The sequence below is a fragment of the Tinamus guttatus genome, unplaced genomic scaffold (genome assembly GCF_059628265.1).
Source record: "Tinamus guttatus ecotype Peru unplaced genomic scaffold, ASM5962826v1 Tinamus_guttatus_pri_ptg000326l, whole genome shotgun sequence".
Classification (NCBI taxonomy): Eukaryota; Metazoa; Chordata; class Aves; order Tinamiformes; family Tinamidae; genus Tinamus; species Tinamus guttatus.
Window position 1 is genome coordinate 491,474 of NW_028288860.1, and position 23,823 is coordinate 515,296.

General features: G+C 44.1%; 2 protein-coding genes across 2 annotated transcripts in view; one reads left to right on the plus strand and one right to left on the minus strand.

The window, feature by feature from the left end:
- The window catches only part of ITCH (itchy E3 ubiquitin protein ligase), a 55,888-nt gene extending 46,428 nt beyond the window's left edge, over positions 1 to 9,460 (minus strand). Inside the window, exon 1 of the mRNA XM_088529173.1 lies at positions 9,375 to 9,460. The gene's annotated coding sequence lies outside the window, so the exon portion shown is untranslated. The remainder of the gene's footprint in view (positions 1 to 9,374) is intronic.
- A 10,771-nt stretch (positions 9,461 to 20,231) lies between these two features.
- Positions 20,232 to 23,823, plus strand: part of AHCY (adenosylhomocysteinase) — a 28,674-nt gene continuing 25,082 nt past the window's right edge. Inside the window, exons 1-2 of the mRNA XM_088529174.1 lie at positions 20,232 to 20,286; positions 21,649 to 21,839. Of these exons, the coding sequence (XP_088385300.1) occupies positions 20,259 to 20,286; positions 21,649 to 21,839 (219 nt within the window). The 5' untranslated portion in view covers positions 20,232 to 20,258. The remainder of the gene's footprint in view (positions 20,287 to 21,648; positions 21,840 to 23,823) is intronic.

Sequence of the window (23,823 nt, forward strand, 5' to 3'; positions counted from 1 at the left end):
GCCCAACAAGAAAAATAAATTCTTGTCTTTGAGAATACTGTGAACATTGCAAAAGATCGTGAACTGCTGCAAGTGAAATATTTTCCCTGTTAAACCTGGGAGAAAACATCTGCATACAATCTAATTGCAAGTGAGATCTATCACCTGCTTCTTGAGGATCCTTTCAAGAGATCAGAGGGCAGCATGAAAACTTTGTCTGGACCGCACAACAGACCCATCCCAAATAACCCGCAAAATGCAGCTCCTTGTTACATCTCAGTTCATTCTGCCCTGAAAAATAAAAGAGAAATAGCAGAAGACAGTGTCTAACTGCACCACTATTTGAATATTTACCGCTCTTCTGTTTAATCAGTTTTTGTACTTTCATCAGAAGATAAAGACTTCCCTTCCGAAATCTTGATTGCCCTCTAGATTACCCAGAAGACTTCCGACAGTAGTAGTAATACATAAATAAATAAATCCTTGAAGAAATGTTTCAGTCCTTTTGTCCTAGATCTTCTGAGAAGCTGAATATTGTAAGTTTAAAAAACAACTGTCCTCTAACAACAAACACTGATTGCAGACTGCACCCTTCTGTTTCAAGGGAATTGCGACACTTCAGGTAAGTGACTTAAATCCCACAGACCTGTGAAGAAGCTTGGAACTGGCTCCTGAACTAAAACTTGGCCGCAAGATAGAAGTAGCTGTACAGTGACAGCAGCCTAGCTGGTATGGAAACAACAGAGCTACCATGGAGCAGAGAAGGCGACAATTCTTAAGTCTATGGATCTGTTCTAGCAGCCTGACATTGTTAAAATAGGGCTCCCACTTTTTCCCCTTCTATGCTCTTCCTCCCAGCCACACAGCCCCTTCCCATTGTTTTCCGAGTGTTATTGCTAAACTGACATTCAGTGACCTGCTTCAATTCAGTAGTAAATCCTTGGAGAGGAGTTAAAAACAAAAACATAGGATTCCCAGTAAGGGCAAAACATATTTTCAGAGAAAGCCCTGACAAAGTGTTCTATATTGGCTAGTATTTTATTTCTGAGTATAGTTCGGTGTGAACACCTTTATTACCACAGGCACACACCCTCTTCAGTGTCTACTTTTTCATGAGTGAGACAAACTAAAAAGGTGTATGTGCCCATAGTGTAATAACGCAATGTACTGATCTCTGTCAGCAGCAAAGCTTTCTTTTGGATACAAAACCTAAAGCTTCTAATCCATTTCAGGAGTTACAGTAATTGTACTAGTAAAAATTTTTTACATATTTCTTATTTAATGTGTAAAGCATGACGACCCTTACTGTGCTGAATGGAAGCCATGAAAGCAGAATTGCAAAATATAAAGCGCTGAAATCCCTCTTTTAGAAAGAAGCTAAATTCCAAAAAAAAAAAGAAATTAAGACTGTGAGGTTCTCTCCCACCATGGATCCTACCCCTAGCATTACTGTCACTGAATCCCCTGACCCTCCAGGCATGGCAACGGTGCTTAACAGTGAATTTAATTTTATATCTTCCAGACCCAGACATACCTTTAATACAGTTCACCACAAAGTACACAGTGTTGGGGGGAACATGCGTTGCAGAGGGCATTTTTGCCTGCAATATCACCACAAGGAGGGGGACTTTTCCTTCAGAAATTCATATCCCAAATGGACGGGAAAGCAAGGCTTTCCTTCAATGTTATTTTTTGCTTTAATAACACTCAACTTATCACCAATGGCATAAAAATCCTGCAGTTCCAAGGGGGGAAAGAAGGGAAGGGGGAAAAAAAAGAAAAAAAAAAAAAAAAAAAGAAAAAAAAAAAGATTCTCCTCACCTCATAGGTCTATCTTCCAAATCTTCACATCAGTGAGAACACCCAAACAAACCACCTGCAACAGGTTTCTACATAGAAAAAATCTGTTTATCCAATTTAGATTTCAGAGCAAGGGTTAAACACACTGATTCAATGAGTGCACAAAGAGAGGAACAAAGAGAAAATCATTGCCTTGTGATAGCTTATTCATTGACCTGAACTAGATTTGGTTCAGGCAAATGTTTAACAAATGTTGTATTGCTCTGAAAACTGGCCCTTCTAATACACTGCATATGTCACATTTACAAAGGACAAATATATGCACTTATTTTATGTAGATATACTCTATTATTTTAGAATATTCCACAGATTTCCTTAAGATTTTCATATTAAACTGGGATATTAACAGTTAAATTGTTTAACTGATATTCAAAAAAAAAAAAAAAATCAAATGTCTTACTAGTAAATTCAATTCAAAAAACACAGAGAGTATGCCAATTATCTACAAGAATTAGCCATTAATCACAAGATTTTTTTAAAAAAAAAAAACAAGGCAGACAAGGTATTTTCCTAAATCTTTGACATTTCACTCCCCTTTCTTGTTACTATTATGCACTTAGTCTGCTTCAAACAGCTGATGACTACATATATGACAGATGAACTGCATACATTTAGAAAAGAGGCAGCCTTGCTAACCTTACACCCAAGAAAGTGCAATCAGTGCTGCACAATTGTGTGACTTCAGTTTGTTTGCTTTTTCCTCCGGTCTCCTAAACTCATGAATTTTCTTTTTCCTCTCTTTATAGACTGAAATGCTCTTCTCCTGCAAGATTACTGCAGGAGGCTAAACGGGGAGGAAAGGTAAAAAGGTGAAAATCTAGTGAATACATGGCAGTTCATTGATTTCATAAAAGTCTGGTGAAAAATTAGACTAACCATGTCATCACATTATGAACATTTTTACATATTAATTATTAAATTTAACTACTTTCTGAAGTTATACAAAAGGGAAATTTTATATATTACTTTTATATATATATATATATATATACACACACACACAAACAAACATATATAGTTGTAGGAGAAACATATATATACACACAGACAGACTTATAGTGGCAAGTCTAGGGAAAATAAATTAGAGCGATCCAAATGATCACAATAAACATCAAAGTTAAGGAATCTTTATAAAGAAAGAATTCACACGATTTAATTATTTTTCAAATAAATCAAGAGAAGCACTGGCAGAGCAGAAGTTATGCTACTGGTAAAGTAAAAAGTGGTGTTTGAAGAACAGGCGTTAATCCACTTAAACACTGGAGAAATCAAAACCAGGATGTTCAACTGCCAAACAGGAGTAATGATTATTAATATATAATTAAAAGACAACTAGCACTGAGGGCAGAAGCAGGCATGAGGGATGGATACTGACCAAAAGCATGTTAAAAATTAATACACTAAACTCTTCCATGTCTCAGTACACATCCTTCAACCTATACAGCATTTAGTCTTTCTTAACTTATTTTACCACACTAGAAAAAGCAAAGTGAAAAAAGGCAGCAACTGGACTCACAGTCCTACAGAGAACATGAGCTACTTGCACAGGCAGAACTTCAATTACAGTCACTCAAAAGTTACTATAGGAATCATGATCAGTTAATTTGATTTTTAAACTAAAGTGGGTATGCAACCAAACAGTCAGAAATTTCATGCTCTTGATAGAGATTGCACTGTAGATGGCTAGCCATTCGATGAATTAATGAATAAAGTGGGAGTAGATCAGTGACCCTTACTACGTCTTTTCCTATTCAAGAGCTCTTTAAAGTTAAACTGAACTTTTTCTTGGTATTAAACCTTAGAGAGATTACACCAAGTATCTACCAGCTAGAAGCTAATACTGAAAAAAAAATATGTCTAAAGCAAAAAAATCAATAATGAACTGTTAACAGAGAACATTAAGATTTTATAGAGGCTATTATTTAATATTCTTCTTAAAAGCTCCAGATTCCCTATCATGATCCACATAAGCTGAAGCCAAAACTCTGCACAGCTCAGGCAAAAGGCAGTGTCAGTTAACTTCTCTTGACAATAAACAGTTTCACACAGTTCTATTTTAATAACCCACCTGGAGAAAATGAGCCTTTTCCTGATCAATCACAACTTGATCTGAATCTAAGGTTTGAACTTCAAAAATTGACTGCTGAAAGGCAAACACAGAGGCAGCTTCAGGAGCGAAACAACAGGCTGCTCCTATAAACACAGTTTAGAATAGCTTAGACGGGCGGGTGGAAGGCAGGCATGAGGGTCTAAATGAGAGGACCATAAGAAAACGAGGAGAGGAGAGGAGAGGAGAGGAGAGGAGAGGAGAGGAGAGGAGAGGAGAGGAGAGGAGAGGAGAGGAGAGGAGAGGAGAGGAGAGGAGAGGAGAGGAGAGGAGAGGAGAGGAGAGGAGAGGAGAGGAGAGGAGAGGAGAGGAGAGGAGAGGAGAGGAGAGGAGAGGAGAGGAGAGGAGAGGAGAGGAGAGGAGAGGAGAGGAGAGGAGAGGAGAGGAGAGGAGAGGAGAGGAGAGGAGAGGAGAGGAGAGGAGAGGAGAGGAGAGGAGAGGAGAGGAGAGGAGAGGAGAGGAGAGGAGAGGAGAGGAGAGGAGAGGAGAGGAGAGGAGAGGAGAGGAGAGGAGAGGAGAGGAGAGGAGAGGAGAGGAGAGGAGAGGAGAGGAGAGGAGAGGAGAGGAGAGGAGAGGAGAGGAGAGGAGAGGAGAGGAGAGGAGAGGAGAGGAGAGGAGAGGAGAGGAGAGGAGAGGAGAGGAGAGGAGAGGAGAGGAGAGGAGAGGAGAGGAGAGGAGAGGAGAGGAGAGGAGAGGAGAGGAGAGGAGAGGAGAGGAGAGGAGAGGAGAGGAGAGGAGAGGAGAGGAGAGGAGAGGAGAGGAGAGGAGAGGAGAGGAGAGGAGAGGAGAGGAGAGGAGAGGAGAGGAGAGGAGAGGAGAGGAGAGGAGAGGAGAGGAGAGGAGAGGAGAGGAGAGGAGAGGAGAGGAGAGGAGAGGAGAGGAGAGGAGAGGAGAGGAGAGGAGAGGAGAGGAGAGGAGAGGAGAGGAGAGGAGAGGAGAGGAGAGGAGAGGAGAGGAGAGGAGAGGAGAGGAGAGGAGAGGAGAGGAGAGAGAAGAGGAGAGAAGGAAAAGAAAAGGAAAAAGAAAAGGAAAAAGAAAAGGAAAAAGAAAAGGAAAAAGAAAAGGAAAAAGAAAAGGAAAAAGAAAAGGAAAAAGAAAAGGAAAAAGAAAAGGAAAAAGAAAAGGAAAAAGAAAAGGAAAAAGAAAAGGAAAAAGAAAAGGAAAAAGAAAAGGAAAAAGAAAAGGAAAAAGAAAAGGAAAAAGAAAAGGAAAAAGAAAAGGAAAAAGAAAAGGAAAAAGAAAAGGAAAAAGAAAAGGAAAAAGAAAAGGAAAAAGAAAAGGAAAAAGAAAAGGAAAAAGAAAAGGAAAAAGAAAAGGAAAAAGAAAAGGAAAAAGAAAAGGAAAAAGAAAAGGAAAAAGAAAAGGAAAAAGAAAAGGAAAAAGAAAAGGAAAAAGAAAAGGAAAAAGAAAAGGAAAAAGAAAAGGAAAAAGAAAAGGAAAAAGAAAAGGAAAAAGAAAAGGAAAAAGAAAAGGAAAAAGAAAAGGAAAAAGAAAAGGAAAAAGAAAAGGAAAAAGAAAAGGAAAAAGAAAAGGAAAAAGAAAAGGAAAAAGAAAAGGAAAAAGAAAAGGAAAAAGAAAAGGAAAAAGAAAAGGAAAAAGAAAAGGAAAAAGAAAAGGAAAAAGAAAAGGAAAAAGAAAAGGAAAAAGAAAAGGAAAAAGAAAAGGAAAAAGAAAAGGAAAAAGAAAAGGAAAAAGAAAAGGAAAAAGAAAAGGAAAAAGAAAAGGAAAAAGAAAAGGAAAAAGAAAAGGAAAAAGAAAAGGAAAAAGAAAAGGAAAAAGAAAAGGAAAAAGAAAAGGAAAAAGAAAAGGAAAAAGAAAAGGAAAAAGAAAAGGAAAAAGAAAAGGAAAAAGAAAAGGAAAAAGAAAAGGAAAAAGAAAAGGAAAAAGAAAAGGAAAAAGAAAAGGAAAAAGAAAAGGAAAAAGAAAAGGAAAAAGAAAAGGAAAAAGAAAAGGAAAAAGAAAAGGAAAAAGAAAAGGAAAAAGAAAAGGAAAAAGAAAAGGAAAAAGAAAAGGAAAAAGAAAAGGAAAAAGAAAAGGAAAAAGAAAAGGAAAAAGAAAAGGAAAAAGAAAAGGAAAAAGAAAAGGAAAAAGAAAAGGAAAAAGAAAAGGAAAAAGAAAAGGAAAAAGAAAAGGAAAAAGAAAAGGAAAAAGAAAAGGAAAAAGAAAAGGAAAAAGAAAAGGAAAAAGAAAAGGAAAAAGAAAAGGAAAAAGAAAAGGAAAAAGAAAAGGAAAAAGAAAAGGAAAAAGAAAAGGAAAAAGAAAAGGAAAAAGAAAAGGAAAAAGAAAAGGAAAAAGAAAAGGAAAAAGAAAAGGAAAAAGAAAAGGAAAAAGAAAAGGAAAAAGAAAAGGAAAAAGAAAAGGAAAAAGAAAAGGAAAAAGAAAAGGAAAAAGAAAAGGAAAAAGAAAAGGAAAAAGAAAAGGAAAAAGAAAAGGAAAAAGAAAAGGAAAAAGAAAAGGAAAAAGAAAAGGAAAAAGAAAAGGAAAAAGAAAAGGAAAAAGAAAAGGAAAAAGAAAAGGAAAAAGAAAAGGAAAAAGAAAAGGAAAAAGAAAAGGAAAAAGAAAAGGAAAAAGAAAAAAGAAGCACATGAACATACTGCCAGCTTTTTAAAAATGATTTGAATAACCAGTGTAACAAAATCTAGTATCTTGTTTCTTAAGAAAGAAAGAAATGTCCTTGATGTTTTATTACCAATCTGTTCTGTGCACTACTATAGTAAAAGTAGAAATTCCAGGCATAACTTAGGAGCTAGTCATATGAAATGGGGCTGCATTTTTTCAAGTGTTCTTTCCCAGTTTGTTACCTACTTTCATTTCAGTGGAATGCAATTTGCAATACTGATGAAGAAAATGGTAAGTCCTTCAGCTACAGCAAATCTGCACTACAAGAAGTCAGACCAGAGTGTCAGACACTTACAGAAAACACTGGAGTCCTTATTGCTTCATTGTCTGGATGACAGCAAACAAAAAACACCTTTCCGCCTCCCACATGGTGGCCCAGAATTAGATAAGCCAAATCGCAGCTAAGGAATGAAAACAAGCAAATGGACCGCCTAAAACTTCTTAAAAATATTCACTTTATGAGATAGTGTGAAGTAAATACCTAGAAAAAAGAGAATACTCCCAAGCTAAACTACAATCACAGCTTGTCTGTTTGCTCCTCTGGGGCAAGCGCACACCTCCCAGGGGTTCCACGGCCAGGCAAAGCACAGTTAGGGTAAGAAACTGAGCTAAAAGCTCTCGCTTATGCATGCATATTGCCTCTCCTTAGGCGTCAAAGCACAAAGTAGCTCCCCTATCAGACATAAATAGCATGCAGACTGACAAAAATCAGAAGATAAAGTGACCATAACTGGATAGCCAAACAGTGAGGCTTAAAATTAAGCAACAATGGTGGCCGTGCTCTCAGAAGCTTCACCGTTATCCTTTACCTTTTTCTTGTCCACTAACGCTATATACAATTTTCCTTGTTTATAAGCAGAGATAAGTTGTTTTCTGCTGCAATACGGAAGATATTTTACTACGATTGAATAAGGTTATAACTTTGTTTAAACAACTTCAAATTTATAAAGTATGTTTGTTTGCATGCTATCATCAACAGGCAGGAACTGATAACACTATTGAGAAGAGGCTTAGATAGTGGTTATGCCACAAAATAGAATTTACAATTCAATTTATTGTAAAACACTTGAGAAGCACACATGTCTTTAAAGCAATCCTAAAGACAAGCTTTCTTAAAAGCAGCGATGGATGTAACCTCTACAACTGAAGCATTACGCTACTTAACACGTCCTCCTGTTACCTTGTTTATTCTTCAGACAGCTTCCCCAAACCACTTTGAAGCTTTTAAACAAATAAACAAGACAGCTTCATATTTCAGGTTTGTTTCACCATGAAAGATATTTTACACAGGGAGAGATAACCGAGCAGGGGAAAAAAAATACAATAAATTCATACATATAATCTTCTTTCAATCTCTCTTAAGCACCAAAATAACTGTTTAATCTGTAAGAAGCTTTCAAAGTTAGCACTCAGAAGTCTCAGTTATTTTCCACTACAACACCATCTTTCGCATGTGCTCAGTTCTTCGTTTAAAGACAAAAAAAATCACTTCGAATCAGAGTGCTGCACATTATTCTGATGATCACTTGGAAGTGAACGCACTCATGGTGGTGATTAAAACTGTCAGTCAAGCCACAACCAAGAATGCACACTAGACCAAGTTCAGATTTAAACAGCTATAGCAAAGAGCAATGTGACCATCATAAAATCAGACCTGCTCTAGAGTTTCACTGTAAGGGGAGAGAACAGAGCTTAAACTCATGCCTTCAAACAAGACTTTTTTTAAAGCGCTAAGTTTCTGAGAGATGATGACAGAATCTATTTGATGTTTCATTCCTAAGCCTTTTCCAGGTAGATCCAGGCAAGTAGTGGCTGGAGCTACTGTCACACTGACTGCATTCTCATGACCATTAGTCCTGAATTCTCTCCTTTTCTCTGTGAAGAGAAAAAGTGACAAGGTAGCAGAGATAGAAAAAAAAAGTGATGAGAAACTCACTGAAATAATACCACGTTGGGAAAACAGAGCCTAGAAGAGACGGAGCCTGATTTCTGAAAGACTCTGGTTTCTGATTTCATCGGTTCTAACTGAGCTGCAAAGATTAGTTTTGCTGGGGACATTTTCTGAAGCTCGAAGGGTAAAGGGTGTCCCACAAATGACAACAGACACCCCAAAGGCTACACTCTATTTTTCTCCCTGCCACACACGCAGAGCTGAAGTTCTGCTGCCAATTTCAGATGACAAATTATAGCCCGAACAAAAAATCTCGCATTTCAGAGCCAGCTAAACGAAGGCAGCCCCGCAAACACTCCACCCTGCTTTCGCTCAGCTACTATCGTCGCGCAAGGTCAGAGAGGCCCAGGTGGAAGCGGGAGGGTTAACAGCCAGAACTTCGCAATGTTTCCAAAATAAAGCACCGGCGCTGTGTGTACAGCGGGGAGCCTCCGGCCACCTCCGGGACCCCATGTGGGGACAAGGGGCACCCAGCACAGGGGTGGGGAGCGGGTGGCGCTCAGGGCTCCGAGGGGGACGCAGCCGGGGGCGGCTTCGAGCCCCGAGGCCCCCACAGCTGGGGCTGGCGGCCACGGGACGGGCACCCCCTGCGGGGCCGCGGAAAGGGGCGATGCTGCCGTCCCGGAGGGATCCGCGCCGGGGCGGGGGAAGGCCCCGTCCTACCCCCGCTTCCCCCTCAGCGAGGCCCCCACCCCAAACGTCCCCGCCGAGCGGCCGGGCCTGCGCCCCCCGCCCCGCACCGAGTCAAGCAGGGCATAGCGGCGCGGTGCCGCGCGGAGCCTTCCCGTCCCGTCCCGTCCCGTCCCGTCCCGTCCCGTCCCGTCCCGTCCCCTCCTGGCCCCCCCGCCCGCTCCTCACCGGCTCCGGCGGCGCCCCGGCTCCTCCGTCCCTCGGCCAAAATGGCAGCCGCTCGCAGCCCCGGCGCAGGCAGCGACTTTCCAAAGTCGGGCGCGTCTTGCGCATGCGCGGAGTCCCCAGGGGGCTGGCGGCCGCACCGCGACTACAAGTCCCGGCGTGCCCCGCGCCGAGAGGCGCGCATGCTCGCGCCGCCCTTCCGTCCTCTTCAGGGGTTCGGGTGGGGCTGTGGTGGGGGTTTGTTCGTTCCGTCCCGGTTGTGGTGCGTGTCTGGAGTATTACATAAAGCCCCCTGTGCAGTATTTGTGGATTTACATAAAAAAGCACACCGCAAATCACTGCTGGATGTCGTGACACAGCCACGAAGCGGGTTCAGGCCGAGGTTGGAGGTGCCTAACTGCAGCCTGGCCGGATCGAGCGCTTCTAGCACGCCCACCCCTGGTAGCCATCTCGGTGTTTGTACAAAAGACTTTCTTGTTTAAAGTGACTTTATTTTTTTTTTCTTTTTATTTTTTTTTTTGCGTAACCGGAACGTGCGATTGAATCACTGGGTACACAGAGACTCGGCTGCTTTTCCTCTTTGTTTTTCCGTAACTGATAGGGATCTGAAAGCCTATTGTCCCTAGCTTTCACAAACTCCCATAGCAAAGGTCCCACCACCAGCACTAAGTTAAAAGTTTTTAATGTTTCTGTCACTGAAACAACTCATTTGCTTTTCGCTCAGCAGAATGGCAAATATCTTTCAATGCTGATCAGCAATCCTCAGTTAGGTGAGAGCCAGGTACATGTGCATATAATTTCAAACACAGCAGGCCCTTTCGTTTCGACACAGAGCACAATATGCTGCTGAGTTAAAGCCTGCGAGATGTCAGAAGAGTGTCAAAAGTTTGGTCAGAAACATGTGCCTCCCTGGGAAGCAAGTTTGAAGACAAGCTTGCGACCCAATACAAAAAGCAAAACAACTGAATGGCTGAAACAAAATTTGGAGATTTTTTTAATAACATGTTTTTCCAGACAACTTTAAGTTTTCACATTCCTTTACAGATACTCGACCATAAATGCTACATATTTAAGTGGTTCATTCAAATTAATAATAAAAAAGAATTTCTGCAAGCTCTACACGTGTTGTTTCTCTCTCATGGATCACCTATACGAGCAGCCACCTCATGTGTTGCTGAGAGCATGCCCTCAATGTTGAGCTTAGCTGCAGCGTCGCACCTGCAGAGCAGCGTTTCCTTTGCTGTGTTTTTGTTCTTTCCCACAGCTGGTATACAACGGTTTTTGCAGAGTAGTTGTAGTTTGATGCCCAAGACTGTAGGAACATGACAGCTAGGTATACTATGAACATTTCCCCAGGCATCCGAATTCTTTTTGACTTCAGTGGAAGTTCAGTGTTCAGCTAAATGCTGTCACAAACAGTAGTATGTGTGAGTCTACAGATCTCAACACATGTGCATATATTCCTTGGGCAGCTTGACCACTTGTAGTCTCTATTTTTGTCATGCTGTTTTCCAAGGCACAGGGTGCTAGAACAGAGGTGGATTAATAACATCCAGTGGCTCTTTACAAGGACACTGCTCAGTTTTTCTCAGATTTTCTCTAAGAAAAAAAATTTATCTCTCTTTTCCTCTAAGATTTTTTTTTCCTCTTTTGTAACTGGCATTTCAAAGAAGTGTTACTCTTCAACCTCAGCAATCCTAATCTGATACCTCAAATCAAGTTACATTGGTACTGGCTGCTCTGTGAAATTCATGAGAAAGAAAACACATTCCAGGTGCACGGACTACTGATCAGTTCGTGCTTGCCAGGACAAGATGAACTTAATGCAGTCTTCACATTCAGACTTTTCCAGAGATCATTTTCCCTGTTAAAAGTCATGCTCTGTCAGTGAGCTGGAACATCAAATAATGAATTAACATTAGAACAATGTGTCGAGCACAGATAAATTTAATGGCGCTATGGAGCAGTTGCATAAACAAGGTTTTACATATTCTTTCACATGTTCCTTACTATTTCTGCTGCTTTATTTACTTAATTTGGGAAAGGAAAGATTCTTTTTCTCTATACTTAAACTTTTGATTACTACGAAACACTCAGGATGGAATTTTCTTGCTATTCTCTTTCATAACTTTGTTTTGACTGATAAAATTCCATCAGACTGGGAAAGTTTGCAACAACTCTCAGAATGATCTTGTAAAAAGGAGATTGGGAAAGCTGTGTATAGCTTTCAGCTTTTCACATTTAGTGAAAAGTTTTAGTGTGGTTAAACAGTGCTTCTGAGAGTTATTTTCTAAGAGATAATACAGATGGCTGATAATATTTTTCCCATTATTTGTCAGTCTTATCTATGCAGATGTTAAGGTCTCTGGGAGAGAGATTATTTCTTGTGGCATAGCAAAATATATGCAGCCTTTTTTCTTCTCAGTTGGGCTTCTGGATGCTCCTGTAAATAATAATATTCAAATCACTAATATCGTTGTAACTGTTTTGTTATCATCATAGTGGGTTAGTGCTATCAGTGCTTGGAGTTGACTGGAAAACCGCTCAGGTTAAGTGTCTGTATTGAATGGTGTTGTATGAATCACTTCCATGGATCTTTCATGTTGGGGTATAAAAAATGCTGCCGTATCACTGAAGTGCTGCTATTCTATTAAAATTTTGTAGAGGAGTCTGCAAATGGGGATTGCTCTTTCAGATTCCTCAAAGCCCCAGGATCCTAGGACTAGACCCCACAACAGAAGCACTGGACTCCACCTTACTCTCCTATCCTGCACGTACGGGATCCCCTCTCCTAGTACCAACTGCACCTTCATTCACTCCCTTTTTCTGTTCCCAGCTGACAGGTCCTCCAGGACCTCACAGATGCCAAACCGATTCCTTCCAAGATTACATAATTTACTCAAGATTGCACAGCAAGTCACTGGCAGAGTTGGAAACAGGATCCGGATTTCCCAACTTTCTGGCAAGTGTTTAATGCTCAATTTTATATTTTTGCTTTAGTGTTAGTGAAGCACATATAAATCCAGACATAGATTCAGAAAATACAGAATAATTTAGCTAGGAAGGGGTCTCTGGAAGCACTAGGTCCATCCCCTGCTCAAAATAGGTCCAAACTATCATGTGGCTGAGAGCCTTGTCCTGTTGAGACTTAACCGTCTCCAAGGATGGACAAGCTGCAGACTCCATAGCATCGGACACATTGCTGCAGGTGGGATTTTCCCACTGCCACGTAAAGAAGGATCCCTTCCCTCACGCTGCTGCTTGCTAACGCAGCCCAGGATGTGGTCAGGCTTCTTGGACTCCTGCTCAACTTGTTGTCCACCAAGATCCCAGGGCCTCTGACGCAGAGCTGCTGTCAGCAGCGTGTCCTTTTGCATGGCGTTATTCCCCACCAGGGGCAGGACTGTGCTTCGTTGTTGGGTTTCATGAGGGTTTTTTCTGCTGTAGGTTAGGACCTCTATTTACTAATGCTAAACAAGTCGATAACATAAAGCCAGGCCCGGTACTGACCCTACGGTAGATACCATAGTGACCATCTGTCCACAGCAGCACTTTTGGTAGTGTGGATGTTTACCCAACTGGGGATAGACGTCGCCACAAGCAAATATCACACAATGAGTATTGCTCAGATACCACCAACATCCATTAGCTGATGAGCTCTTTTAAATCTTTAACAGTAGCCTAACACTTCTGCCTGACTTAAGGTTTTATAAAACTGGTGACTGATAAATGCTTGAATATTTCATTTTTCACAACATTTTTTTTCGTTATCAGATTTTTGAAGCACTTTATAAACAACTGTAAAGTAGATCTTCCTATAAGTAATCTTCTACAGTCTTTGTCAGGTAATTATTCCAGCAAGTGATTAATATTTTAAAATCAGACTTCTCATTTTGATGTTATCATCCTTAAAAAGCTAATTTTTGTTGTTCTGCCTTGTTATGAGACTCTGAACTCGTGATTTCCCTCATAAAGGTAAAATTACCACATCAGGGAGTGTCTATTTCTAATTGCCTTTAAAATCTGAATTGATAACGTTGACTTGGGACGTAGAAAAGTATTAGTAGGAAAAGATAAGTTGCTTCCTGTTATCTGCAGAAAAAAAATGAGCAAAGCCCTCAAGGTTGGCGAGAGACTATTATTATTTCCAGGTAATTTAATGAAGGAGTAAAACAATGACATGTGGCTACTTAATTAAGTATTTTATTGCTCAATTGCTTTCCAGTGCATCATCAGGGAATTCGGAGGGCACGATTAAGTGTCTTGGGAACGGAAATGACACAGACAAGATATGGATGTGCTTTAAAGGAAGGACAAGATACTGGGGAAACTGTTTCTTTCCTCCCTACACAGAAGGCTGAACATTATTTTACCCAGGGACTGAAGAATACAATAACATAGATTTGCTGGGAATTTTTCAGAAAAAAAAAAGACATCACATGCTGATACTGGGATGTGTTGTTGCATACCATGTGCTCTGTTCTGTAACTGCCAGCTCTGCCCAGCTCCTGTCTCCCCAGTGGCCTTGAGCCTTCATTTCAGCAGGGCCAGTAGTGACACAGAGCATCTTGGACATGCAGGGCACCCCTGGGATCCCTCTTGCAGCTTTTCTCTCCAAATGCTACACCTAGGACTTTCAAAGGACTGAACACACTCATTTCCTCAGTTTTTGTGCAAGCTGGAGACAATTTTCTACCAGTTTTCTAGAGAGGTGTTTTTGAAATGGAGATGATAACAGAGAGGAAGCCTCTGTCTTATTTAGACCCAGGTTTATTCCTGTCCCACCCTAATAGCCTCCTTCATTTATACAGTGGTAAATTATCTACATCAGAAAGGCTGACTCATCTCCTGAGTGCTTTACCTCCTTGCAAATTGTTCTGGTATAAATCAGCTTGCATTTCAGACCAGAACAGTTGCTGATAAAAAGCTATGCAATGTCAAAACTAATGCAGAGAGAGAAGCTTCTATTTAAATACCTGGGGCTTGATCCAAAGCCCAAAGAAACCAAAGGGAACCTTTTCCATTATAAATTCAGTAAGTGTCTATATATCAATTTCAGGAGTCTGTACCTTCTTTAACTCCCTATTACCAGGATATCCCAGTGCCAACCCCTCCCATCCGCTAAAAAGATCAAAACAACCCCAAGCTCTAAATTCTGTTGAGCAAGAGGTCAAATTGTTTCACCAAGTCCTTCTGTCCCTTGGAGCATTACTTTCTAGACAACTCCGAACAAAACCTCAGGTCTTGGACTGCATGTAAACTACAGGCCCTGGCTTTGAATATCCCTTGTTGATTGGTAATTTTGTGTGTTCTTTCCATTTATTTTATCCAACCTTTTATGCTCTGAGTGCACTAAGTACCTGTGCAGCTGAATTGCAAACTTCAGATGAGTAACAGCACGGAACAAAAAGGTTGCTATACCAGTCTCATCACATGCCATTAACATACCAGATACAGTTCTCATGATTTCCCAGACTGGATTAAGAGAGAATTTCCTTGGCTAAACTTGTTCTACAAAGCTCAGGGCTTAGTCCTCAGTTCATGTTATTCTCATGCTTGTTACAATGGTGAGAGGGAGGTAGAGATGATGTTTCACTGATTTACCAGCAACCCGGAGGTGCAAGGTTGTCAGGGATTTAAGGAGTTTCTTATGTAACTTTGGCTGGCCATAGGGTTTGTCTAAGAAACAAAATCTGGTTGTTTTTCTCCTGTTGGTGGCATAGGGAAAATAAGAGGCAAGAGGAAAAATTATTCCAAACTTCCCTTCACACTAGTTCATTTATTCTCTTCTGGCTCTTTTTTTATTTCTTGCCTGTGCTGGCTGTGCAGACTACATGCTCTCAAGTAAACAATTCCTAGTGTTTTTGCAACAAAAACACAGCCTTCTTTACATCCTTGCACCATCCATACACCTCCTGGAAGGCACCTGCTTAGTCATAGCCAAACTCTCACCAAAATTGTTGGCAGTTCTCATTCACAAGAAGCTGAATTGAAGGCTCTCTCTGCCCTCTGTTGGGAGCTAATGATGGAAAGGGGATGGCACCACAGTCACAAAATCAGAACCTGGGAAAGTGCAGGAGTCTTTATGTACAACTACCTTAGGGGTGAATGTAAGGAGGATGGGGCCAAACTCTTCTCCATGGTGGCCAGTGACAGGACAAGGGGCAATGGGTACAAGTTGAAACACAGGCAGTTCCATTTCCATATGAGGAAGAGCTTCTTTCCTGTGCGGGTGCCAGAGCCCTGGCACAGGCTGCCCAGAGAGGCTCTGGAGGCTCCTTCTCTGGAGATCTTCAAAACCCACCTGGATGCCACCCTGTGCCCCGTGCTCTGGGTGTCCCTGCAGGAGCAGAGGGTTGGACTAGATGATCTCCAGAGGTCCCTTCCAACCTCAGCCATTCTGTGATTCTGTGGTTTACCAGGGACATAGGAGGAGAAAGTCAGTGGTGGTGAATCTGGAATGCGTGGAGTTTAACATCATTGGGACAAGGGGTTTTATCCTGATAACGTTACTGAGAGTTGCAGGGATATAAATGCTCCTCTGGATTGGGATAGTGTAACTGAGCTGAACCAGAGCCCTGCTGCTGTTATCTGTATTGCTGCACAAGGTGATAGAAAACATGAAACTGAATTATGAAGGATTTTGTGCAAATACATACAGCAACATGTCTCCAAGATTTTATACTTGAGGCACATAGGGAGAGCTTACTTGCAACCTGAGCAGTAATGTATTTGTGAGTACTGTGAGCATGGGTTTACAAGGCCTTACGTTAGAAGCCAGTTTAAGCATGAACAATAGAGACTATAGACCACACAGGACCCCCACTAAACAGTGAGTTAGTCAGCATGCATTTCAGAAGGTGCTACAACCTTCAGCTGCTGCCTGGGGCTTCCCAAACCTACTGCTGGCTCTGGCTAAGAAAGCACTAAGCCTACAAAATGCTTTACTTGGGAGATGACAGTCACCGTCATGGCCTTCATTAGGTACCTTGTGACATTTATCATCATTCCGACATAACTAGAGGTAATGGCCACAAACTGAAGCACCAAAAGTTCCACAGGAACTTAAGGAAAAATTTATTCACAGTGAGGGTGACAGAGCACTGGAACAGGCTGCCCAGAGAGGTTGTGGAGTCTCCTTCTCTGGAGATCTTCAAAACTCGCTTGGACACAGTCCTGTGCCACGTGCTCTAGGTGACCCTGCGTGTGCAGGGGGTTGGACTAGATGAGCTCTAGAGGTCCCTTCCAACCTTAAGCATTCTATGATTCTATGATTCCATCTAATTGGGTCTTCAGATGCTCTCTCTGCCTTACTGTGGAGAATGGTTCGTGTTGGATGAAATGCCTACTCTACATGCATCATTCAGTATTTAGGATTCTTCTTTACTGCTCCTTATCAAGCCTCTATGCAGGATAAAATCATCACATCATTTCCTTAAGGGTGCTCCTGAGTTGCAAAATTTTAGTGCTTCATAGACAGAAATGAATTTATTTTTTGCAGTAGTGTGTGTGAGGTTGTGGAATCGTTGTCTCTGAATAGGTAAGGGAAGACTGGGGTACAGAATATAGCATCAAACGTTCTCACTGTTTGCAGGTACCACTGTGAGAGACCCGGGGTTTGATTTGTCAGAGTATTTAGCATTGCACAGCATTTGTTACGCTCAGTGATGTACTCTGGACTTTTGTCCACACTGCTTGGCAGAACTAGGGAAGAGGAAAGAGCATAACCTGCTCTCCACAGGCTCCAGGATGCCTGTAGCTCCGGTGCCTTATATCCACTAACCGAACCAAAGGACTGCCTGGCCTTGGGCATCTCTCATATCACCTCTGCCTTTGTGGCCTGCTTGGGCTGTGTGGTTTCTAATTCATGCTCAATATTGGCCATTCCCGTGCACTATCCCATGAGAATCCTGTTGAGCAATCAATGGCATTCTTTTTTTATATGAGATGCTCTCAGATTGCACAACATGTTTATTATAATGTATATAATGTGTAGTTTGCCCTAGTCAAGCAATTAACTGTCTTAGTATAGAGTGCCTGCATGAAATATCAGCTGTATTATATAGAACTTTAGAATTATGTTTTCTCTAGTCTTGAAATCTACAATATTTCCTAAACAAGGCTTTTGAGCCCTATCTTTTTTTTAAACAATTCTTCAAATTGTCATATGCTTATTATAAAGAAAAAAACTTTTCCCCTGAGTTTCACAGCTTTTCAGTGATTTTGAGATATTTACATTTACAGCCCAGATCTTCCCTGTTTGAATTACTACAGTAAATACAACGGTAACAGGATGTGTAACATGAAAAACATCCTGCTATTGTTTCATGTTCTCTGCTAAAAATCCCAGCTTTTTCTGGACTCTTCTGTTCATTTCCCTGATCCTTTTGCTTCACTCCATCCTACTTCCTGCCATTTCATACCTATCTTGTGCCATCTGCTGTCCCAAGTCCACCAGTGACAACAGCAATGAGGAGACCCAGGATGTTCATGAAAAGATGAGGACTGACTTTCTAAATTAAGATATAATAGAATGCAATGATATCAGGTCTTTATCTTTCTTCTCTTTTATCTTTATCTCTTAAATCAAAGGTTGAGAGCAACCAAGGCAGCTAACTTGACTTCAAGTGCTCTTTATGCGTGGGTATAAGCAACAATGGGAAATATTTGTGAAGTGCTGGAGCATCTTCACTCTAGGTGCATTTGATCTGTCCTCCTTTAACAAACATATATCAACTCCAAGCACCCACTCTTTGCCTGTAATTGGGTGGCTGCTTCTTCGCAGCCTTCCTAGGCAAGCATGGTGTGAGCTGAAATTAGTAGGAGTAACATGAAATGTCTTTGTCCTGGCCTCGGTGATTAATTTAGGAAGGACATGTTATGTGCAGGGGTTGCTGTGGAGTATTGCATAAAGACATTTGCTATAATTGACAGAGTGACAATCAAGTTTGCTGGGGAGCCTGTGAGCTGCCTCTAACGCAAGGTGCATGTGGGGTGTTTTGCTGCCTTTAGGCCATACTATACAAAATAGAAGTGTTGGGAAGTCCCTCATTTACATGTCTGCAGAGGCAGGCATGCAGAGGCAAGTAGAAGCCGCATCCTGCTAGCAGACCAGCCTTGGTGTAGGTACCAGGGTGGTGCGTGGGCAACTGCCAGAAACTAGACTACCATTCCAGGCCACTCTCTTGGAGCTGTGAGAAAGGGTCGACAGTAACATACACCAACAAATTACCTCTCCACCGCTGAAAGAAGCAGCTATGGCTGAATTAGGTGAACCTGTCCCAGAGGAACTGACCTGTTACTCCCCTGAGGACCTGCTGACTTACGTAACTGCTGGGATTGGCAGCAGATATGGTGCCTGCTAGCACTCTGAACATCCAACATGAATATTAGCACTTGCACATACACTGGCTATATAACTGCAAGTTATTGGGATGTCTGTATCTCTATCTGAACTGTTCTTTGTAAGGTCTGTCCTCAGGGAACAAATACTGAACCTCAGATGTGGGGGCCAGAAAGTCTGTGCTAATCCGCTCAGAGAATTATTTCAAACTTTGCAAAACAATCGAGAATTTCTGAATGTGAGAAAATCGTCATCTGCTTGTAAATATTACACAGATAAAAACAGCCCAGAACATATTACATAACACAGGGGTTGCAAAATTCTCCCCAGCTTATGAGTGAGACTTTAGGAAGAATTTCTACATGGAAAGAGTAGTCAAGCGTTGGAACAGGCTGCCCAGGGAAGTGGTGGAGTCAGCGTTGCTGGCAGTGTTCAAGAAACATGTAGGTGAGGTGCTTAGGGGTATGGTTTAGCAGGCAGGGTGTTAAAGGGCTTAGGGTTGGACTCGATGATTTTGAAGGTCTTTTCCAACTATAAGGATTCTATGATTCTATGACTTGCCAGAAAGGTGCTTCGCGTGTCAGAGCAGGCTAAGGGCACAGCCAGCGCACGCGTGACCTGCGGGGAGGCGGAGGCCGGGCCTCGCCTCCAGCCAGCGCGGCAGCAGTGTCCATGGACAGACCCGTGTGGAGCTGTGGCGGCTGACGGGCCGCTCTGCTCCCTCCCTGCGCCTGCCAACGGGCTTGCTCACTGCAGGCTGCAAACAAGGACACGCTCCAGCCAAGTCCAAGGTCCACGCAGCGGCGCCCGCAGCGGCGCGGCGTTCCCGCCTACGGCATCATGGCTGGCGGGAGACACTGCCCCATGAGAAGCCCGTGGCAGAGGCAGGAGGGCCGTGATGTGGGGCCAGTGCCCGCAGCAGCTCCGCGGCCCTGCTCCGGTGCCAGGGAACAAGTCCTGGGGATGCGCTGCCAGCGGGAGGCTCTGGCGCTGGGACTGGGGGGCTCCAAAGCTGCCTCAGCCGTGTCCAGGGGCCCACACGATACCAGGGATTCCAAGGCCCCACTGGCACTGCCCTAGGGTCCCCTTTGGGGCAGGGGGGACAAGGCCTTCCCTGCGTCCCGCTCTGGTGCTGGGGGCCACAGAGGCCAGCCCTGGTGCTGTGCCCGGCCCAGCTCTGGCACTGGGGGTCCCGAGCACAGCCCGGGGCCCCACATCCAGCTGCGGAGGCCCTGGGCGCCCCGGGGCTCCCGGGCAACATCACGCCTGCGCTGGGCCCGCTCCCTAGCGCGCGTCCTGGCCCGGGGTGAGGGGGCGGCTCCGCGGACGGACCCGGACGGACTCGGCTCGGCTCGGCTCGGCTCGGCTCGGCCCGGCCCGGCCCGGCCCGGCCCGGCCCGGCCCCCGCGGGCCCCGCCAGGCCCGAGCGCGCACGTGGCGGCGCGGCCCGGAGCCGCCCCTCGGCGGCGGCGCCGCCTCTTTTTAAAGCGCGCCCGGGAGCGCTGCCGCTTCCTCCCGCGCTGCGGCCCGCGCTGCCCGCCGACATGTCGGACAAGCTGCCCTACAAAGTGGGTGAGTGCGGCCCCGGGGAAGCGCGCCGCGCCCGGCCGGGCCTGCTGCGGCCACCGGGCCGCGCCGGGCGGGCAGGAAGGAAGGAAGGAAGGAGGGAGGGAAAATGGCAGCGGCCGCTCGGGCCGCGGCGGGAGCCCTAGGGAGCCGCGCCCGGGCCGGAGGAAGCCCTAGAGAGCAGCAGCCGGCCAGCGGACCCGTCGCGCTGCCGAAAGGACAGGACCGGGCCGGGAGGGCTCCGCCGCCGCAGCCCGAGCCCTCCGCGCCGGGCCCTGCCCGCGGCTCCGGAGCCCGAGTGCCTCGGGAGCGGGGCTGAGCTCTGCGCTCCTCAGGAGCCTGGCGTAGTCCTAAATAGAGAGCTGCTTTTTGTTTGGTTGGTTGGTTTTGGCCTTTTCTTTATTGTTACCCCCATCTACCTCCCCTCCCCACCCCTCCTCTGTCCCAAGAACTCTGCATTTGGTGGAGACCACGTGCAAAGAAAGGCACTTTTGGCCCTAAGATTTGAACACCTAAAGAACTCACCTTTGAGGAAAGGTCTGTGAACCCAAAATGGATTAGAGCCTTTTCCAGCAGCTGGGTGAGGCTGCTGAGCCTCTAGAAGGGATGGGGTTTAAGAAACCCTGCTCTTGTCTCTGGGATTTCCAGGGTGCTTGCACTCATAGTGGCTTTTCAGTGGCCTCCCTTGGTGTTTCACTGGCCTCCCTTGGTGTCAGGGTTGTGCTGCAGTTGACTGAAGCACGTGGCTTCAGTGACCTCTAGGCTTCCTTCTGGGGCCAAATGCAGTTATCTTGCTTGCGTTCAACCAGGCAGCCTGCTTCAGATGTCCTGGTTCTCCTTAGTACTTTAAATGGGCCATGTTCACTAGGTAGCTGAGGAAAATAACTTGAGTTTTTAATCAAACGCTGAAGCTTATTTTTTTTTACGGGGAAGGGAGAGCAGGAACTGGGCAGGGTTCAGGGTCTGTTACCTTGGTGGGCAGTAACATGCTCTGCATGTTTTCAGTGGGGAAGCTGCTGCTATACAGGCAGCCCCGGCACCTTCAAGTCATGGTACTACGAAAATAAAATTCAATAAGAAGTATCAGACATTGCACAATATCAGTAAGGAATGGTGCTTGGGGCTAGGGACTAGAATGAATGAGCCTCAGGGCTTCTGAATGTTAGGTCACAGTGTGGTCTATGCTGGTTTGAAAACCTGTGTACCAAAATCAAGGAGCAACAGGCATGGGATTTGTCTTTCCCTCAGCTGTCTCCCTGCTGTTCAGGGTCCTGTTCAGCTGTTGCAGCCAGCGCTGTCTGCACGTGTGTGAATAGGTGCCAAGGGCTCAGCTCTTTAACTGCCAACACCTGTCCTCTTTGCCCGCAGCTGACATCAGCCTTGCGGACTGGGGTCGCAAGGCCATTGAGATCGCAGAGAATGAGATGCCGGGGCTGATGAAGATGCGGGAGATGTACGCGGCGTCGAAGCCGCTGAAAGGTGCCCGCATCGCAGGGTGCCTTCATATGACTGTGCAGACGGCGGTTCTCATCGAGACCCTTTTAGAGCTGGGAGCTGAGGTAAAGTGTCTTTGAGCTTCTCCTACAGTACGCTCTTAGGTGATGCTCTGCCTAGGGCAACGCTTCTGTTTTTGTAACTACCCTGTGTGTTTCTGGCAAACTTTCTCACTTCTCAGAAGAGACCACTCTGCAGTCTCCAGGTGGATGTCCTGCCTCTTCATTCGTTCAGCAAAAGGCTTGTCACCTCAGATACGTGTGCCTTGGGGTTGCAGGCAAACTGCATCTTCTTGAGTGTCTATTTTATTCAGGGTTAGGATGGTAGCTTCAGCAGCCCCTCTGGCCTGGAAGCAGCTGCCTGTACAGCACCCTGAAGAGCTGTGCCAAAAGCTGCGCCCACACAGTTGTGCTGTGCTCAGGCATGCACTGCTGTTGCTGGTATGCTGCTAATGCTGAATATTTAGTTGCTGCCTCCAGCACAGATTAACCTGGATTAAGGACTACATCATGTCCTGGTAAAGTCAGCGAAAACTAATGAAGCCCTCTGAGAGCTGCTGTTGGCCCTTGAGCTGTGCAGGAATTACAACAGGGAGACTGTTACAGTGATGAGGGATTTTGCTGGTTTTGAATTCACTGTGTGAATTTAGACTGGTTTTCTGGGTGTGCATTAAAGGCTGAGGTGTTTATGAGGTAACGCACCTACTGCATCATGCCCTGTGCTTGGCTTGCAGAATAAAATCCAAGTATCATAGGGGGCATGAGCAGAGGGCTAGGCACCTTAGCACAATGCACATAGCTTTCCTGCTGAGCAGGGAGCTCGCTGGAGCTTCATGGTGGATTATGCTAAGCACATAGTATTTCATCTGAAATCCTTTCTTCCTGTGGTTTTTCTGCCTTGAAGTGTGGGGTTGATCTAGACACTTGTAGGCTACCTGGTGTTCTGCATGGAGATGTTCTCCAACCTGTTCAAAGCTGAAGAGCAGCATAGTCCAGAGTTTATTGTGCAGTGTAGTGAATTTGGCATCACCTTTTTTAGGCTAGGCCAGCAAAGATGGTATACTCTGCCTCAGGGCCACGTGAGTTCTAAAATGGTAATAAAAATGTATCCTTTTCATAACCAAGGAGCTGTAAGAGTACAAATATTGGCCTGTATAGCCTACCAGATATGCCAGATTTTCTCAGGTCTGTGTCATTTTTCTAAACTGCCATTAAAGATCTGAGGATGCAAAACTGATAAGTGACTTATCTTGCATCTTGCTTCAAGTGCAAGTAACATACAGACTTTCAGTATACTTTGAATTCCCTGATACCTCCTTATGGCATCTGCACTCACATGGTGAGAGCTCACAAAAATGCAGATGAGGAGGGAGAGGGCCTGACTTCATGATTTCTGTTTTCCTACACTCCTTGCAGATGTTTTTAGTAACAAGCATTGAGTGTGTAGGCCCAAATGGGGAACCACAGGGCTTGCTACTGTAGCCTTGCTCTGAAGAATATTATTTCATAAAATTGTATGAATGTGTGAAAACAGGATGAAGGACTATTATACGTTATTGCTGTCTCTCTTTAAGATTTGTTATAAATAAGCATACAAATACCTGCCAGTCAGCCCTGTAGGGGATAGAGTAAGAACTCAAGCATGTGTCTGTGAAATGCAGAGCTTTCCAGGGAGCTGGTGAATTGCAACAGGTTCAGAGATACTTTTCAATGCAACTCAGCGACATGCTGTTGCTTTTCTAGGTGCCTGAGCCTAGTTATGAAATCTAGGTGGAAATTGCTTAGCTCAGCTGGAAAAACTTCCATGCCTGGAGCACAGAGTGAGAGTTGGGTGAGCATAATCTTAAAGAATGTGTGTTGATCGAATGTAGTGTTTCAGCTGCATTTTTGACCCCTCTGAGTTCCAGCAGATGCGTTGCTCTGTATCCACCTTCCTCACTGGACACTCGCTACGTGGCTCTCCTGAAAATCTGAACTTTAGTGACTCAGGCTTTCTAAACTCATGATACTGTGCACTTGCTGCAGATCTATAACTCAGTGTGTGCTGTGG